At 45.5% G+C, this 19,076-nt stretch overlaps 1 protein-coding gene across 7 annotated transcripts in view; it reads left to right on the plus strand.

The window, feature by feature from the left end:
• The window catches only part of GAK (cyclin G associated kinase), an 88,182-nt gene extending 69,397 nt beyond the window's left edge, over positions 1-18,785 (plus strand). For all 7 annotated transcript variants that reach the window (XM_044444015.1, XM_044444020.1, XM_044444018.1 and 4 more), the window contains 6 exons: positions 3,520-3,657; positions 5,249-5,368; positions 7,556-7,795; positions 8,026-8,174; positions 9,234-9,410; positions 12,168-18,785. In XM_044444015.1, the coding sequence (XP_044299950.1) occupies positions 3,520-3,657; positions 5,249-5,368; positions 7,556-7,795; positions 8,026-8,174; positions 9,234-9,410; positions 12,168-12,269 (926 nt within the window). In that variant the 3' untranslated portion in view covers positions 12,270-18,785. The remainder of the gene's footprint in view (positions 1-3,519; positions 3,658-5,248; positions 5,369-7,555; positions 7,796-8,025; positions 8,175-9,233; positions 9,411-12,167) is intronic.
• The last annotated feature ends 291 nt before the right edge of the window (positions 18,786-19,076 follow it).

Genomic DNA, 19,076 nt, shown 5'->3' on the forward strand with positions numbered 1-19,076 from the left:
GCTGCTTTTTTGTTTTGTTTTGCTTTTTGGACAGAGGACTTCTGTTCAAGGGGGGCATTTCCAACATTGTCCCCCTCTCAACACAGCATTTTGTGGTAGGTCTAGGACACTTTTTGAAAATGTGGAATGTCGCTTCGGGCCTAAAAGGATTGTTTACAACAGGCACTCATTTTAACCAATGAACAGCAGCAGTGTTGTTCATACCATTCCTCGATCCTCTACATAAGCTAGGTAAAAATACCTGGTTCGTATCATTTGGAGTGCTTTACTGTGAGCTGGAGTATTTACATGCTAAACTCTTGGGTTTGTAGAGTGGTTAATTTCCAGGCCTGTTGTGGTAAAGCTGCAGCCATCTCCTTTTAAACAGGATGGGATGGTGGCATTTCATTCCAGGTCATCCCATAATGTGATGGGATGTTCCATTCCACCTCCCCCTGAGGAGTGGTCCCTCCCTCACCTGGTGGCAGTCCTAGAAACTTTCTTCTTCCTTTCCAAGGTGTGACAGAGATCTCCCAGTCTCCCCGTCTTTCAATTTCTTAATTCAGGTTGAACAACTGTGGCTCTTCTGCCTTCAGCTTTGACTTCTTCTTTATACCTTTTGTCCCCTAACCTAAGCTTTCCATGTGCCGCTCATTTGACATTAGATGCTCATAGCTGACAGATTTTGTCAACTGACAGAATTCAGGACCTTGATTGGTACAGTAGGAAGAAGAGTTTTAATGAGTTTGGCTTCTCCTTTCAGTGCCACTCAGAAGTCATTCCTGCTAAGTCTCTCTCAGCCTTTCTAGGCAGAGAAACTATGTCAGATCAAGCCTGCCAACCGTATTTTCTCCAGGGTCTTGATCATGGGAGAGGAATGACTTAACTCTCTGGTTATTGGCTGCTATCATGGTTGCTTTCACCAACTATGGTGTTAGGGATCTGCATATGTCCATTGTATTCATGGCTCATCTTACCTTGAATACAGCTACAGATTCATTTTTATTTATTTTTTAGTTCCTTGAAAAATGGAAGGATCCATTTGTGGTTGATCACAAATGTTAACCAGGATTTTTAAATATAAAAAATGGCATTGCTAATAAGTGTTCTAATAACAGGAAGCCTGCTTAGTCTTTAAATCAAGGGTGTGTGAATATGTGACTGAACTAGCCTATCTGCTGCTGGTTATCAGCACAAAATGTTAAAGAGCAGCTTTGGTGCTACCAGATTGTGAGGAACCATCACGTGAAACATTCTGGTGGAGGGTGACTGTTACGTAGTCAGAATGCTAAACTAGGCTGATCTTTTTGCACTCAGGGTTGAATTTCAAGAACAAAACAGATCTGCTGGGTTAACTCAGAGGTCCATCCAGTTAAATATGAAGACATATCCTTGTGTGCCCCAGCAGATAAACCTTCTCTGCATATGATACCATGATTAGATGCATATCGATAAACAAATTATGAGGGATAAAGCTAATTTTAAGCTATTGGTTCCTGTACCTTGGAGTGAAGAGTTCCATAATTTAGGTGTGCATTATGTATAGAAGTACCTGTCCCAAAGCTGCAGCCAATCAATTTGGGTGGCGTCCTGAAGCAATTGTTTATAGGAAAGGGCCAAACAGTTCATGCCATTTGGAAGTGTATTAAATTATTTCATATACCTTCTGGTTCACAGTTCCTACAAAAAGGGGATTATGTTTAGAATAGAAACATTCTGTAAAAATCCAAAAATATGTGTAAGTTGAGGATATTCCACTATGGTTCAGTGTTTGAAAGGGGGTAAAGCTACCTGAAGTACAGGGAATGCTCCCTGTGAACTTGAGACTTTCTTGGTATGGTGTGAACCATTTCCTTTTTGAAGGGAACTCTCAATGTGCCTGCTGCAGCTATTTCCTCAGGGTGGAACAAAAGTCTTATTGTCATACAGTCCCAGCTCCTGCTGCAGCTCAGAATGCATCAATAGCTTGGAGGATGGCTCTGGCCTTCAGGTTTGGTTTGTGAAACCTGGACCCTTCCGGGGCATATGTGTGCTTTCTGTAAAGTTTTGCTCTTTGTGGTCTGAGTGACCCACGTGAAAGAATATCAGACCCTTTGCACGTAGTCATGGAGATAGAGCTAGTGGTTAATGCAATGAAGGCAGCATGTGCTTGAACTTGGGCTGGGGAAATCAGGACTTCAGCTCCTGATATCCCTAAAGGCTTATGGTGTGGCCTTCAGAGAATCACACTCTTACTCTGCCCTTTCTTCCGTAATACCTTAAGCAAGGTATTTTGAATATGCAAAGCCTTAGCTGGATTGGGCACCTTTGGACCTTTTCTGATGGTTCTGAACATGGAGCAGGCTTCCCTACAAGTGACCAGAGCCAAGCCTGGACTTGGTAGGAGGCCTCATTTGTGATTAAGCTTCAGAAAGGCAGACAAGTATCTTCTGATGTGGTGGGAGAAAGGAGGATTCTGAGTAACTGACACGTCCAGCTTCTAATCCGGTGGCCAGAAGCTTGCCAATCATTGTGCTTTGGGAGGGCAAGGATAGAATGGTGAGATGTTCATTCTTTCAATGTAAGCAGGCTTCAGTATAAAAAGCAATCAAGGTGGTTCTTTATTATTATACTACTCTATGTGCTGCACCTATCCTTCTGAAACTTTGCAGGTTTCTTTTGTAGGGATACTTCTGTGATGTGCACCACTTTCATGTAGATTGCCTAGAAAAACCACCTGGGGACAGACAGGAGATATTAATCATTCTCTTTTCCGCATGTTGGCAAAAAAGAAAGAGGGGGAAAAATGAGGATTTCCCTTCCACATTGAACTGCTGCTCCTATCCTTCTTGAACTTCTCTTTCCTAATTTAGGGCCACCCCTGTGTTGTCTGTCACGTTCAGAAAAATAGTTCACAAGACACACAAAGGACTTTGCATCTCATTTTAGATACCCTCAAAATGTAAGACTGCTCTTGTACCTATTAGCCCAAAATATGGCAGTCTTCAGAAGGGGCAACTATCCCTGCAAGTTTCACCCATTCTGCCAAGAAATAAAAATGTTATATTTAAAAAAACATGACAATATAAAGGTGTGTAGTAGAAAGTCCACAGCACTTATTTTTCTGAAGTTTGGCAGGAATAATTCCTTTCCAGGGAGCCATTAGGCTTGCTAATTTCATCTACATCTGAAAAACAGGAAAAAAAGTTCTAACCATTGAGTTCTTTTTCCAAACTGCCTTATCTAAATCTGTATCAATTTTAGTGCTATGTACACACCCATAGAGGATACTGTTGTCGTAAAATAATAACACTTTTTACTCATTTTCTCTTTTAATAACAGTATTAACTTCTTCAGGAAAGTGGGGGAAGAATTGGGGCATTCCTATTTTTTTCAATATATATAGAAATAGATTTATGGAAAATATGCAAAATAAACCCCCTTGAATAGAAAGAACTTATTTTTAAAAAATTCAGTATCACTTGAATCTGTAGGATTGTGTGTGTGTGTGTGGGGAGTGCTCGTCTCCTAACATGTGGGTTTGGGTTTCTCTCTCTCAAGGAAATCTGACACCGGACCCTCCAAAAATTGCTTCCTCTGCCAGCCAGCCGGACCTTTTAGGAGGCTGGGACTCTTGGGCAGATTCCGCACCACTTGGCACCACAACACCAGCAGCACCCAAGAAGGCCACTTTGGAAGGTAACAAGCAAGGCAGTTCCGCTGCCGGATGCAGCCATGCAAAGCTACTAGTCACACGGGGGTCTGGCATTTGGCTAAAGAGAATTCATTACTGCAGATGTGTGAGAGACTTGGCTATGTCCTCTTTTTCAACATCAGAGAAATGGTCTGCTTTCCTGTCTGCAGTTACTGATGTGCCAGTCCCACTGGACCAAACAAGACGCGCACAGCTCTAAGTGAGGGACGCATATATTGAAGAAAAGGAAGCAAATGCAGGACTTTAAGCACAAACACATATTTTACTTAGTGCTAGAGCTGGAAAGCTCGGAAGGGTGATGTAGGCAGGCCCCATTCTGTTCAGAGAGGGCAGAATTCAAGTATTTCTTACATGGCAAAGACCTGCTGGTTTCCTCTTGCATGTGGGCATTTGTTCTGGCCCAGCTGTTAGGGGCTGCTTTTGTGGCATTTGTTTTGTGCTGGCATGGGGGAATGTGGCTTACTGTGAGCTTTTCACCCTGCACCATTTTCAGATTGTGTGTTATGTTGGTTATTTTGATTGTCATTGTTGTGCAGATCATGGTTCCTATTAGTTTGGGTGGGTTTTTCATTATATTATCGTTTTTGGTATTTGTGTGTGCCACAATGCTGCTTTTTGGGGTGGGGTATGATGTAATTTAGACCTGGAACCTCAGTCCCTATTTTACATACCACAAAGCTTGCTGTCCCACAGTTTGTACTTTAGGGCCCCCCCACACAGACATGATATAACTGTGTTTTCTTTTTTTTTTTTTACCACCCACACACTCTGGGGGGAACCTCTGTCACTTCCCATATGCCTCACTAATTCCTGTACCATGTGCAGAAGGGAGATTTAACCCTTCCGGAACAACCAGAAATAAGTGTAATGTTCATTTCTGGAATGGAGTGGGTCGGTGACGCTCACACAAGGTAATTCCACCGATCTGGCCCTATCCAGAAGCAAGTTTCCACTTGTTTCAGGGCTTTCTCTGGGATGTGCTAAATGTCTGTGTGTAAGCAGTGGGTCCTGCTGACACTCTGGAATTGGCGAGACCCACTGTTGGCAAGACAGAATCAAGAGAATCGGGAAGTAAAAGTGCCCTTTGGATTCTGCCCCAAAGCCTGCATAGTTCAAGTATAGGGCAGAATCTAAGACTGGGCTCAGTGTTATCTGTGTAATGTTTAGCTTTCTAAAACAGAGCAAAATGAATCAAATGGAACAAGGTTGTCATGTGCACAGTCAATGCATATTTTCATTTTCACAAGCTCATTGACCCTTGCAGTGTAACAAACAAATCTAGCAAGAGCCCTTATAAGATATTTTTGTTTATAGTTTCAGGAAAAAACTGTAACTAATCACCAAGCCAGTCCTGTTTTTTGCTCTTACACTGCCCAAGTTTCTTGAAGAAAGCTTTCCATTGGATAGCTCACTTACTGCTTGGTAAATTGTGCAAAGTTTTCTTCTTGACTCGTATTATACCCAGACAGCTGACCTTCAAAAGTAGCGCAGTTAATTGGGCCTGAGATCATAAGGGTGTTTGCCAGCACGAATGGGCCATTTGGTAAAGCACAGCAATGGCATTTTTCCTTGCAGGCAAAGCTTTTACAACAAGCAGCCCAGCAAGTGCTTCCTCGGGCCTTTCGTTCAGCCAAGCAAAGTTGCAGAATTTTGACCCTTTTGCTGACCTAGCCAACCTGAGAACTGGCCTCCCAGGTAAGTATGTGGGTGACTGATAAAGGAAAAATGGGAGTGTTGGTCTCTTAAATGTCTTTTAGGGTGAATAATATGACTAATGAGATAATGGATAATGCGGCAAGTTGGGGATTTGCACAGTAAATGAGTTGTTTTAAAGTCAAGCAGCTGCTTCCTTAGTTTACAGACAGCTTAGTGATGTACAGTAATACCTCAGTTCACGAACACTTCTGTTCTCAAACAATTCGGTTTGCGAACAGAAAGTTCGGCAAAATTTTGCTTCTGTTCACGAACTCCGCATTGGGTGACGAACATGATCGCGGTCATCTTCCCTGCACCGCAACCACATGTCAGAGTGTGTTCGAGTGGGGAAGATGGCCGTGTTTGTGTTCGCATGAACACGAACACGGCCATCTTCCCCGCTCTGACACGGCTTCCTCTAGTTGAGATTGTGGTCACAGACTCTCCCTCCAAATGATAACCTCCTCCCCACCCACCTTCCTGTCTTCCATGCCAGAAGTTGCCTCAAGCAAGATTAGTGTTCTCTCTCTTCATACTGTACTTTGTTTCATATTTTTGTGGTTAAAAAAAAAAAACATACGGTTCAGAACGGAGAAACCTTATTTACATTGAACCTTATGGGGAAATTTGACTCGGTCCGCAACCAATTTGGTTCACGACCAGAACTTGGAACGAATTGAGTTTGTGAACCAAGGTACTACTGTATCTGAAGCCTTCTACTACTTTCACCTTCAAGGACAGCCTTTCACAAATCCGATTCAGTTTGCGGGGGGCGGGGAGGGCTGTTGCTTTCGGTATCACACACTCTCCCTAGAGGCTTTCATGCGCAGAAATAGAAGCATGCTTGACTCTAGCCTGCCTCCTGCGTTTTGTTTCTGCACAGTCAAGGTTAATCTGTAGGAACTGCGTAGGAGCCTGAATTGAATGGTGGCAGCATGTAGGAATATTCAGTGTTTTGGTGTCTGACAGGCAGCTTGACAGGTTAAGAGCATATCCGGAATGGAACTGGAGGTATGACCTCTGGAACCTTTGTGTAACTCGGGGGTGTGCTAGTTACAGGGCGGCAGGAGCGCATTTGCTTCTCCTCAAGGCTGCCAGATTGGGCTCTGTGTAGTTGGGGAGGGGGGTGTTGTGTAACCATCTGTGAGTTGCAAAAGCATTCAGAAGCCCTTCTCCCACCAGTGTGGGTTTCAAGAAGTTTCCCAGAGCTTGTTTGAAGAAACTCTGTAGATGTCCTAGGGGTGCATTGTGATGGCCAGAGGAGGAGGGCCATCATATGAGATAAACTGTCACGAGAAGTTCTTTGGCACCTTCTCATTTTGTTGCTGTGCTTATTGTAATAATTTCTTCTAGGCTAGCCATGCCTTTCAGCCCATCTCAGTAGTTGTTGTTCTTAGTTGCGAAGTCGCATCCGACCCATCACAACCCCATGGACAACATTCCTCCAGGCTCTCCTGTCCTCCACCATTCCCTGGAGTCCACCTAAGCTCACACCAACTGCTTCAGTGACTCCCTCTAGCCACCTCATCCTCTGCCGTCTCCTCCTTCTTTTGCCGTCAATTGTTCCCAGCATTAGGCTCTTCTCCAGGGAGTCCTTCCTTCTCATTAGGTGGCCAGAGTATTTGAGTTTCATCTTCAGTATCTGGCCTTCTAAAGAGCAGTCAGGGTTGTTCTCCTCTAGGAGTGACCGGTTTGATCGCCTTGCAGTCCATCTCAGTAGACATATGCTTTTACATTGTGAGCATCAAAACTCTTTTTGCAGGAGAGCCAGGTTTAGTTTTGGAGAAGCACTGAGTTGCATTCTGTGGGTGGGTGGAGCTGAGGGCACAGGGCCAGAGTAGTAGAAACACCCACCTACTTTGCTTAAAGCTCTTGCTGCCCTTGGTTAAGTCTTAGGAGAGGCATTTTAGCCTTTTAGAAAGGAGAGGGAAAGCCAGGAAACCACCAAAGGGTTGGGGAAAGGAGCTTGAACTGGGAAGGAGGTGTAGTCATGACTGTGACCGCAGGGGACCTAAATATGACCTGTGGGCCGAAGAATTGGCACCCCCATTATGGATGATCATGTTTTAGAATCATGCATATTTGGTAGTGATGAGGCGGCACTCAGATCATGGGGTTAAGCAAAATGGAGTTTCTTTACATTAAAAAGCAACCAACCAACCCCTGTCCTTGATCCTTGTTGTCCAGGTGCTTCTAGTGGAGGATTCCCAGCAGGCAGTTTTACTCCAAAATCTGCTCCATCCAAAAAAGCCGGAAGCCAGTGGCAGGCAAGCAAACAGCAGGCTGCTGGCACATCATGGCAGTCCCCATCGCAGCCAAAAGCAGCGGAGCAAGCCAAGCCAAGTGCGCAACCAAAACCAAACTACACTGTGAATTTCAGTGTCATTGGAGGGCGGGAGGAAAGAGGCATCCGCATACCTGGCTTTGGTAAGTCCTGTGATTAAATGGCAGAGGAGACTGTAGGCTGCAGTTCCTCTGTGCAGTTCCCTGAGAGTAAGTCCCAACAAAGTAACTGGGATTACTTCTGAGCAGATCTGTGCGGAAGTGTGTTTTGTAACACCTGATGCTATTGAAAGAATTTGTGGCTGAAAAGAGATTGGATCCCCCCCCCCACCCAACTTTTCAGGGAACTTAAACATTTTTATCTTGTTCCCCAGGCCAAAAACACAAAGTTTCAGAAAATGACTTTGAGGATCTTTTGTCGAATCAAGGGTTTTCGGCAAAATCTGACAAAAAGGGACCAAAGACAATTGCTGAAATGAGAAAGCAAGAAATGACTAAAGATATGGATCCTCTAAAACTAAAGGTTTGCTGTTTATATACTGCTTGCTTCCCATCCCACCACTTCTTCATGTGTGTTAGGCCCCAAACAAGCAAGTCGTATACTGTATATGACAGTGAGGGGTTCCCACTGCTCAAGGTGAAGAGGAGGGAGTTGGGTAGGGGAAGACTGGAGTTGTCAGGATGGGGAAGGTGAGGAACTTCAGTGCAGCAGTGGCAGACATGGTGAGCTGGCAGAGGATCCCAGATTCAGTCTGGGGCATCTCTGCTTCAAGCAGGGATGTGGTAACTCTGCCGAGGGCCCCAAATCCAGCCCCTCTGGAATCCCCAGGAGACTGTGCCCCCTTCCTAACCACCCTCATTTGAAGGTGTCTCAGTCTAGGTGCAGCTCTTTCCCTAGTCTGAAATGCTTCTCCTTTATAAAGGCTTAACACTGTAAGCATGGAGATTAAGCTAATATGCAGTGGTACGGGGGGGGGGGCTGCTCTTCTGCCTTTAGACCTTCCTCCATTGCTTTCATCCCCATGCAAAAACTGGGAAGTGACCCCCGAGAACATCTCCACTGTGGAATTCAGCTCTTGGGCAAGAAGAGTTTGGTACCCCTGGCTTATAAGTGTTGCTGGTCACAGGACTGGGAGGTTCCCATACTGGAAAGGGGAAAGGAGGCCATGGGAGAGGGCCTGCCAGTCCAGGAAGATGCTTCTGGATCTGGTGAACCAGTGGTCTGAGGGCCTGTGGGAAGCATCACATGGTCCAAGCTTTGCACAACTGGGTTTGGTGTTTGAAGAAACTGACATGGGATATCTGGGCATAAGTGGATAGGAAGCTGGCAGCAGGCATCTGCTTGAACATGTGTTCTCAAGGCCCAAGACCCTCCAGTGAATATTTCCTGTTAGCCTTCCCTTCTCTGACTTGGAAATTGGTTTGAAAACTTGCACTAACTATTTCCATATGAACATTCTAGAGTGATTGTTTAAATATTCTTTACAGACAATAAATAGAATTAAAAATGGAGAATTGTACATGGGGGCTTGGATTTTGGTTTATTTGAATTCTCCCCCCATTCCTTTTTTCCCCTCTCCAGATTCTAGATTGGATTGATGGAAAAGAGAGGAACATAAGAGCCTTATTGTCTACTCTTCACACTGTACTCTGGGAAGGCGAAACCAAATGGAAACAAGTTGGCATGGCAGACCTAGTGACCCCAGAACAAGTCAAGAAGTACTATAGGAAGGCCGTGCTTGTTGTTCATCCAGATAAGGTGAGTGTGTGGTGGCCCATCACACTTCCAGGGCCAAACCATTCCCATGCACCCAAAGGGCAAGTAAAAAGGTAAAGGCTTCCCCTTGATGATAAGTCCAGTCATGCCTGACTCTAGGGGGAGGTGCTCATCTCCGTTTCCTGGCCAAGGGAGCCAGCGTTTGTCCACAGACAGTCTCCGTGGTCATGCGGCCGGCATGACTAAACACCGAAGTGCACGGAACGCTGTTACCTTCCCACCAAAGTGGTACCTTTTTATCTACTTGCATTTATATGCTTTCGAACTGCAACGTTAGCAGGAGCTGGGACGAAGCATGAGAACTCACCCTGTTGTGTGGATTCGAACTGTCTACCTTTTGATCAACCAGCCCAGCAGCTCAGCAGTTTAACCCACTGCGCTACTGCATCCCTAAAGGGCAAGTAGCTCTTGCCAATTTTGGTTAGTGACCCACTCCCAGCATACTCTCTGTTCCATCCGCAAAGAAGCAGGAAGATTCGCAGGGTGGATCCGCTGGGATTCAGAGCATGCCTTGCACCTGCCCGAAGTGATGGAGTGTGTAGTACAATGCCTTTCTCAGAACCTGTGTCCGCTTTGGGCCTCGAACTGGCAACAAGAGGGGCACCTGATAGAAATCCCAGCCTGTGTGCTGTCATCGCCACCTGTTGGCGACAGGAGGGAATTGCAGAGAGACCAAGAGGCCCAAGCAAGCTTTCCTCCGACCGCTGTAGAAGCATCTGGGTTGCTTGCTGCTTCAAGCAGCCGGAGAATCCTGCTCGTGCTCCCTTTGCTGCATTCTCCTTGCTTCCCTGTTGCTTTGCCCTTGACTGAACATTTGCTTGGCCTGACAGATCTCATCATTCTAATACAAGTGAACACTAAACCTCCTTAAGAATAGCGCTAGACAGTAATTGGAAAGGAAACAAAAGCAAGGGCGGGACCTGCAGTTCCACGGGGCTTTCCTGCGAGGGCTGTTGGAAAGTGTGAGCAGCTCCTCCTCTCCTTGGCTTATGTGAGAGAACCGATGGGCAGTGACCCGCGGCCCCATCCCCACTTCTTGTCCTGCCACCTCCTCTGCTTGCAGGCCTGGTTGTCTTGAGCAAGGTCCATCAACCCATAATGCAGCCTTTCCTAACCGTGGTGCCCCCCAGAAGGTTTGGGTAACAGGCCCCTGCATTCCTGGCCATTGTCCACGCTGGCTGGGAGTTGCAGTCCAAAGCTGCTGGAGGGCCCCGGGTTGAGGAAAGCTGCCGTGTGCTAAGATCATCCGTAGGATCCTCAAGCGTCCCATTGGCGGGTCATCCTGGACTTCTCTCGCCTCGCCCTGCAATGCATGCAGTGGGCCGCCTTCCTTGCTTGAGGTACTCTTAGCAGACAGTCTTGGCACAGTGCCTCATGCTTGCTTCTGTGCTGCACAGTACTTGGGCCAGGTCTGTACGAGGTTGGACAGGATTTGCCTTTGAACCAGACAGAGGCTCTGTGCAAGTCTCACTTCTGTGCATTCCTCTCACGGGTATTCAGACATGTCACGTGAACAGATGTGGTTTTCACACCCGCTGTGATTTCTGCCCCTCTGCCAAGTGCATTGCTTGTAGGAACTGGCATACATGCTGGCTGGGGAGTCTGGGAGTTGTAGTCAGACGCATCCAGGGAACCCCAGCTTGGGGAAGGCTGGTGCTGTTTGCAGTCCGTGAAGCAGCCCTTCTGTGAGCTCATGACAGCTCGGCACAGTTCCTGAAACCGCCGTGTAGCACGGTACTCGATGTAGCTGAGTCTGGTGCCGCAGTTTGTCCCATGGTTCCTGTGGCAAAACTGCTTGTAGCAGTAGGTTGATCTGGTTGTATGAATGGGCCCTGCTTTCCCTGCCACCCTACCTGCTCCTCCATCCCATCTCTGTGATTGGTGGGGAAGGCCTGCTCTCCTTTAATCCCCTCTTCTTGTATGTAACAACCGTAGGCAAATCTAGCTTGTCTCCATTGTGATGACAATTGATAGTGGACAGCTTTTAGGGCGGGTTGCTGCATCCCGATGATGCAGGATGAGCCTGGTGCTGTGGTCTCCGCAGTCTCCATGGGTTATGCTTCTCCAAGGAAGTCAAACTTGCTGCGGCTGTGGGGAAAAGAGAGAATTAGGGCTCCCCATTCAGCTGTTTACGCTTCAGTGCATTTGGCAGCACATCTGGCCTCAAAGCAATTCTCCAGCTAATGAGTGTTTGTGGAGAAAATGCCCAGCCCAGAAAGAAATTGTGCTAAGGTTGGTCAGCCCTTGTGCTTCATCCTAGGGATGGAGAACCTAAGGCTTGGGACTCAAATCTGGCCTAGCCAAGGCCCCTGTTTGGTCTTCCGGAGTTTTGAAGATGGTCATGCCCTCTCACCCACCTGCCAATCCTTTGTCACCCTTCCTAGCTTTTGCCGCATTCTCAAAGGTTGAAATCCCTCTCCTAATCCTTAGTGACTTGTGGCAAGAGCTTTAAATGAAATTCGGCTTCTCTCTTGGCCCCTCCCTCCCCATTTGCTGCCAGCCTTTTGCACCACTGGAATGTGGCCCCCGAGAGCTTTTCCAGATGGACTTTGTCCCCTGGGCTGGAAGAGGTTGAACACCCCAGTTGTGTATAGTTGTGCTCTGGGTTATACCACTGAGTGGATGGTGGTCCTGGGATGGCCTGCCCCTTGCTTTCTCCGTGGCTGCATGCCAGGCAAATAAACCTTGTCCTTGCCATTGTGCAGCCACATAGTAACACTTGTTCTCTTCCATTTTCAGGCCACGGGGCAGCCATACGAGCAGTACGCCAAAATGATCTTCATGGAGCTGAATGATGCATGGTCAGAATTTGAAAACCAAGGATCAAAGTCGCTTTTTTAAGATGCTCCCTTTGCCAGTGGGGTGGATTTCAAATGTATTGGCAGCAAAAACATATCTTGAGTGCTGTTAATGTCACCTCTGCTTGTTGAGGAGCGCGGGGGGAAAGGTTTCCCGTTTCTTGCAGACTTTGAAACCGTACACTCACAACACCATGTGTTCTGTAGGGCGTAGAACACAAAACATCACACAGGGGGCACTCTGGCTCCATCAGCGCCAGAACGTTTGTGTCCTGGGAGTGGAAAGTTCCAGACCATCTTAGACAGGGTGGACCTTCACCTACTGTTCTAATAATGGCGACTGGCGTGGGCAAACTTTGCTGTAGAAAATATCATCCATCCTGAGTTCTGTTTTTTTTTTTGTTTGTTTGTTTGTTTCTCCATTTGAAAAAACACACAACCTCAGTCTGCATTTCCATTTCCCTCTCTGTAGTCCTTGTGACTCTTGATTTCGTAACTTTACTTGTTTGCCTTATTTGAAGTGCTTTAGTTATCTTATCAGCTGTGAGTTTGCTCAGCATCTCTTCTTTCTTGTTTCTGTGAGAGGTGTACATTTTCTTCTGTATTTTATGTAATCATTCCAATAATCACCCTGTAAATAATTAAACAATTTTCTGACAACTTCTGTGTTCCGTACGCTGCATCGACAGTTGCTTGGCCAACATGTTCCCATCGGAGGAAAACTTGGTCAATGGTGAACCTGGGATTGTGTGCGCACGCACATGTGTGTTTAATGTAAACATGGAAGCAGATTTTGGCTTAAATTCAAGGACTGCACAGTCTTGTCTTATTTATTTTGATTTTCTAGCAGGCTTCTTTGTTAATTTTATTCTGAAGTGTTCATTGAAATTGTGTGCTTTGTCTCTTTCCCTGATTCTTCAACTTAATGGAATATGTGCCTTCCATTGGCATGATTGACTTGTATAAGAGGTAAGCAGGTTGGCGTGCATGCAGAAACTTGAAATGGGAGCACAGTGGCTTTTATTATTTTGATTTTTGTCCGAATGAACCGAGCGAATGTTGCATCATCAGCTGCTGGGTGATGGCGTGTGTGTACTTTTGCCAGCCATGGAGGACTTCTGCTGCTTCTGGAAGTTTGTGTGGATCAAAAATCAGGGTCCTGTGTTCTTGCTTGCTGTATTCTTGGACACACTGCCTAGGCCTAAAGTAAGAAGAGATGCACTGTTCACTCCTGTAACCCCTTAAGTTGAATATAATCCTTTGCTAAATATTGCAGCTATCTCTTTATGCAACCAGCATTGTGGCATCTGCGTTGTGATGGTATCTACGTTGTGCTGGCATCTTTCAGTGTTTTGCGTAGCTTTGCCATCAGGTTGATTCACTTTTGCAAGCCATCTTGGGTTGTCTAGTCCGGTGGTACAAATTCTTTGTTGAGATGGAAGGTTTGCTGAGGTCAGTGAGGGGGTGTTTTTCAAGTAGCAGGTTCTGAACAAAGTTCGATCTCTTCCACCCATCCTGCTCCTTCAGTAAATGGAGCAAAGAACTTGCTGTTCCGATGGTACTCTCAGGGGGACAACTTTATCCTTCCAAGTGGACTGGAGGGAAGCAAAAGGGGCGGTCTACTTGGTTATATGACTCACCTGGCTGATGGATGATCCACCTCTATAAGGAAGTCTCCAAGTCCCTGTATGCCTGGTAAAAGCACACAAACCCAAAGAGAGAATATTGTCCGGTAAAATGTACATGCATTTGTCATACCGTTTTGAAACCCTTTCCTTTTTTCTCAGGAGTAAAACTGCAGGCAGCACTCCCACTCCCATGCAGCATCTTGTTTAAAGCTTGCAAGGCCTCTGGAAGTCTGATCAGGTCTTGCCAATGGGCTGCTGGAGACAGTATAAGGCGAACCATCATTCTGCCTCAAATTCACACTTACAAGCATAGGTAGATAAACGAAGTAGATGACTCTGTCAGTAGATTTCTGATGTTGGATTTGGATGCAGAAAATAAATGGAAGGGCAGTTCACTTGTAGGAGACCTTAAATTGCAGCAAAACATTTGTAGCTTTTTGTGCTAAAGATTTTAGAATGGGCCCACATATAGGTCAGCTGTAGCAACTGGAATGTTGTGGTTGCAATAAATGGTTGATACAGTCTGGAACTGTTGCAAACCATGTTACACCTCACTTTTCCCAGTTGACTTCCTTGCCCATTTAGTTTTAACAAGAGGAACTGGTCTGAGGGCAACTGGTCTGCAGAACAGCACTGCAATTGTATTAATTGCTTGTGTTCTCACCCTGCCCCCAACTTTCTTTGCAAAAAATGCGTGTGAAGGAGGCCAAGTGATTTCCATAGGCAACCCATGGCATGAGCCAGCCAGGTTTAGATGCTAACCAGATACTAACTCTCTCCTGCAGCACTGCTGTGTAGATTCTGTGCACACTCGCTTGCTCTCTTGCGCTCGCACACACAGGCATGCACAATCGTAGGCATCCTGAGGTGTGATCTGAGGATCTGTCCCTTAATTGTTGGATGTACCTACACTGGTTTAAAACTGATTTTGGAAGCACAGTTAATCTGTGCAACCTTAACAGTGTTGATTATGTAGTATTTTAAATGCAATCAGCATTGCAAATGGACCTGCCTGCTAATGCAGTCACCACGACCAGGTGATTTTATGGTTGAACACTCTTAGTTGTCTTTATGTAGGAACAATTAGTCAAAGGCTGGCATCTTACCTAAGAATTCCCAACACAATCACAGTTGGCCTACAGGTCAGAGCAGTCTTCAGCATTTTTAAAGCCTTTGGTAGGGGACCAATATCTAAGTTCCTACTGTAGATGTTGTTTTTCTCTTTTGATGGATGGAATGGCAATGGACGAGGCTGTATAGAAAAGGACAATAAAACACAAGCTTGCTGTTAAAAAGGCAGTGCTGTGCCAGTTTCCTTCTCCACAGTCTGTTTTGAAACCATATCCTGTTGTTGCCGGGTGCACCTTCCTGCCCTTGCCAACAACAGGCCACCAGACGGGTCAAGGAGAGATCAGAAGATGAGTTAAATTTTACTGCACATCATAGGAGGGAAAGAACTTGACACATTTTTGGTGGCAAGTCTGTACTGAAAGAGTGGGATCACCCTCCTATCTTTCTCCCTCTCAGAAATAAAATCAATATCCTAAACCCCAAAAAAAGAAAAAGTATAGGATGTGGTAGTGATCTTAATTCAAGGCATGACCCATCAGCTGAAGACTTGTTTAGCAGAACGTCCAATATATTTTCACAATGTTTTCAGCAACAGTGAGGACTAGAAACAACTCTGCACCCCCAGCCTCACCTTTCCATAATTCTACCTGTCCTTCAGACAGTGCCACAGAGAGCACACAGAATAGTTTGTTCGTATCCCATGCAACCCAAGTGCTAATGCACATTCCACTGTGCATCTGTGAGGAACTTCTAGCACAACAGCCGGCATGTCGGGTTTCCCAAGGAATCCAGTCCCACAAGCGCATGTGGCTGGTGTTGCGCGGGGGTTCCCTTTTGCTTGAGTGACAGACGTTTGTGCTGACGTCGCCTCGGATGCCATCCTATGATTCTGCCCGTCCCTGCTTAGTCTACAAGTTCCATGAAGTGGCTCTTCAAGGGAGAGCTCAATTGCAAATACCCTACAAATGCAAAAGTTTACTGATGCATGAAAGGTAGGAGTAACTGCACATTCCTAATTTTTAAGGAAAATGTACCATTTCCATTTTTGCAGCTTCCAGCATAGCATGTTATTTTTTTTTCTATTATTTATTATCTCACTAATGGATGCTTAGGACCAAATCCGGGGAGTTGCTTTGCAACCACATCGATTGTTCATGTGTGACATAAGTTATACTGGGAAAGACAGGATAGAAATATTCTAAATAATGTTCTCACAGCTCCCAAGAGCAACACAAGAGAAGGTCCTTGTCTAAAGGAGTTTGCATTTCATGAAGCAGAGGAAGAAGTGAATTGAAAAGAGGAGGATTGTGAGTGTGATTGTAGACTTACAGAGTGGTCAGCTTTAATAGTTTAGGCTCTGAGTGGCAGGACTCTTGCTTTTTATTAACCTTTGGTCTATTGAATAATTGCTGAAGAAAACAGTTTTTTAAAAGGTGTGGGGAAAAAAGGACTAGTGAAAACTTTAGTTAAATACTAAGCAACGTCATTCTTCTGTGACATTCATGGAAAAGTTCTGGTAAAATGCAGCACAATTTAATCGATTGGTTTAAAGGATGATTGCTTAAAACAAGTCCTTGTCTCAAGGGGTGGATGCAGCTGTCTAGGAGGTTTCCCACATGCACTGCCTGGTATAAAAATGGGGTGAGCACTGAAGATGGGCATCGCTGGTCGAGGAAGCCCTTTGTATCCCTTTGGAAAGCCTGGAGAACAGCATCACTCTGGGAGATGGGGGCAGATTTTAACTTTGCCTGGGGCACATTACCCCTTCCAATCTGGCAGCCGGTAGGTAAACTCTCACCTGCTTGCTGTGTTGTGGTTCAAGTCAACCGTCATGGTCCATCAAGCCTAGTGTTACTTCCTCTGACTGGCAGAGACACCCCGAGATCTCAAGTGCACAGAAGGAGAGCCAGGCTGGATCGGTGCTCTCTCATCCAGCCATCGGTTTGCACAGGGACCAGATCCTTGTGGAAAGCCCAGAAGCAATGAGGGCAATGGCACCAGCATGCTCATGAGCCCCAGCAACTTGGCATACAGAGTTACCTCCCCACAACAGCAGAGGTAATACGTAGTCAGTGTAACTAGTAGCCATGGATAGCCTTTCTCGTCATTAATTTGTCTGCTCTCCCTTTTAATACCATCCATCCAAACTCTGGCCATCACCACATCCCACTGGGAAAACCTGTCCACTTTCCATCCACTTTGTCCACACCATGCATACCTTTGCACGCCTCTTTCATGGCTTCCCACATCACTTGCAAATGGAGCCTTCCTAATCACGGATTAGAAATGTTGGCAGCTGTTTTTTACCGAATGCCAATATTGGTCCGTGTTTTTTGGTATTAGCCACACCTGCATTTGCTTACCAGCTGCCCTCCAGATGTTTTGGATTCCAACCAAACCCAACCGGCATAACCGGCAGTGACTTTCCAGGGTTTCAGATGACGGACTTTCCAGGCCTACTTTTGGTTGCCCGGAATGCAACCCAGGACCTTCTGCATGTGAAGTGGGGACTCCCCCACTGGCTTCAGCATGATAATCGTGGCCTAACGAGGCAGCCCCTCCATTGTTAGTGGGCAAGTTGCAGAGATCAGTAGAAATTCTGTGTAACATTCTTCCCCTGAAAAATGATAACTGATTTATCCCTTATAAAAACAAGTATCCATGGGATACTGGCATGAATGCATGCTGATGACCCCTGGTCTATGGTTGGATGAGAACTCGGGCAAAGCTATATCTGAAACTAGTCTGAAATCGGGTTTCTCCCACCAAAGGGCCCTCCAGTGAATGGCTGGAATCTGGACTGAAGGCAGAGCTCAGAGTGCAACCTTGTCTTTATGCCTGGGCTTGGTCAGTCCAGGAGTCCCCTAGCGCATCTTTGCCAGAGGTTGCCACTGTCCTTCAGTCCTGTAGTCTAAAGAAAAGGACTCTGGGACATAAACATGTGTAGCTTCTTAAGTTAGGTGACAGCTCCATCCCGAGGCAGCTGCTGGAAGCACTGGAGCTCGTGGAACCAGTTCAACTTCCCCTGCCCTTCCATCCGTCCGTCCTTCCTTTCTACTCCTTCACTTGCAATTCAGATCTCACTTTCTTCAGTCAGTATTTTTTTATTTTATTTTGTTTTAGGGCTTGTAAGTAAATTCTTCAGAATATCAGGGTTGAGCTGCTACTGTTCTGAATTGCTTTGTTATCCAGTGTAGTAAATTCAGAGTATGGAGCAAAGAGTATAAGATGCTTTAACCCACCTGTATTAAGGCAATAAAAATCAAGGGTATATCATTCGCTTTTGGGGAGGGGAGTCTTCTGCATACCGAAACCCATATTTTGCTGCTTCTTTGCCTGTGGCATTTTGCACACCAGGTTTCAGACTTAAACCTTCAAAGTTACTGATGCAACTGTTTTTATGAAGAATGTGTTTATTTAAACTTTTTAAACAAAAAATCAAAATGGGATTTAGTGGCATTGTGGACACTTTGATAGTGATTGTTTGGTGAATGTACTGTACATTGTCTTACAGAATTGAAGAATGAATGGTGATTTTGCTCACTCCGTGGTATAATGTCACATGTTCATGTCCTTGTTATAAGTACTCTGTTTTGCTTTTGGGTGGAGGGTGGGCACAAGGAGATGAAATGGAACAGATGGACAAAGGGAATCCTAAATCTTATTTTTGTCTTCATTAGGGGAATTTGCTGTGTGCTGAGTAATAATAAAATTAAAATGTGTAAATGTGTATGTACATACAATGGCTGTACCTTGTATACAATTATGGATAATCTATTTGAATGTTTGGCACATCATGTCCTGGATCAAAATATTTTGCTTTGAAAAAACAACTCAGTGATTAAAAGAAATGAAATGGCGCTTTCCTGATTCATGGTGATAAAGGCTTCCTAGTTGTGTGTTTGTGGTCCGCGAACATCTCCACATTGGTGATGGGCGAATACTATGCACTGTTCTTTCAAGAAAACCAAAGGGTGGATTATCGACTTAAGCCCACTCACTCACGTGTACATACTTTGATAACTGTGAACATGGAACTCCCTGATGAGGTACGTTCATGATGCTTGGGGACTTTTCAGTTCAGTAAAAGGGGAGTAACTTGAACTCGAGGAACCTGCATACAACCGTGCAGGACAGCCCAAAAGAGGTAC

This window comes from Varanus komodoensis, unplaced genomic scaffold (assembly GCF_004798865.1).
Source record: "Varanus komodoensis strain SLA01 unplaced genomic scaffold, ASM479886v1 scaffold43, whole genome shotgun sequence".
Classification (NCBI taxonomy): Eukaryota; Metazoa; Chordata; class Lepidosauria; order Squamata; family Varanidae; genus Varanus; species Varanus komodoensis.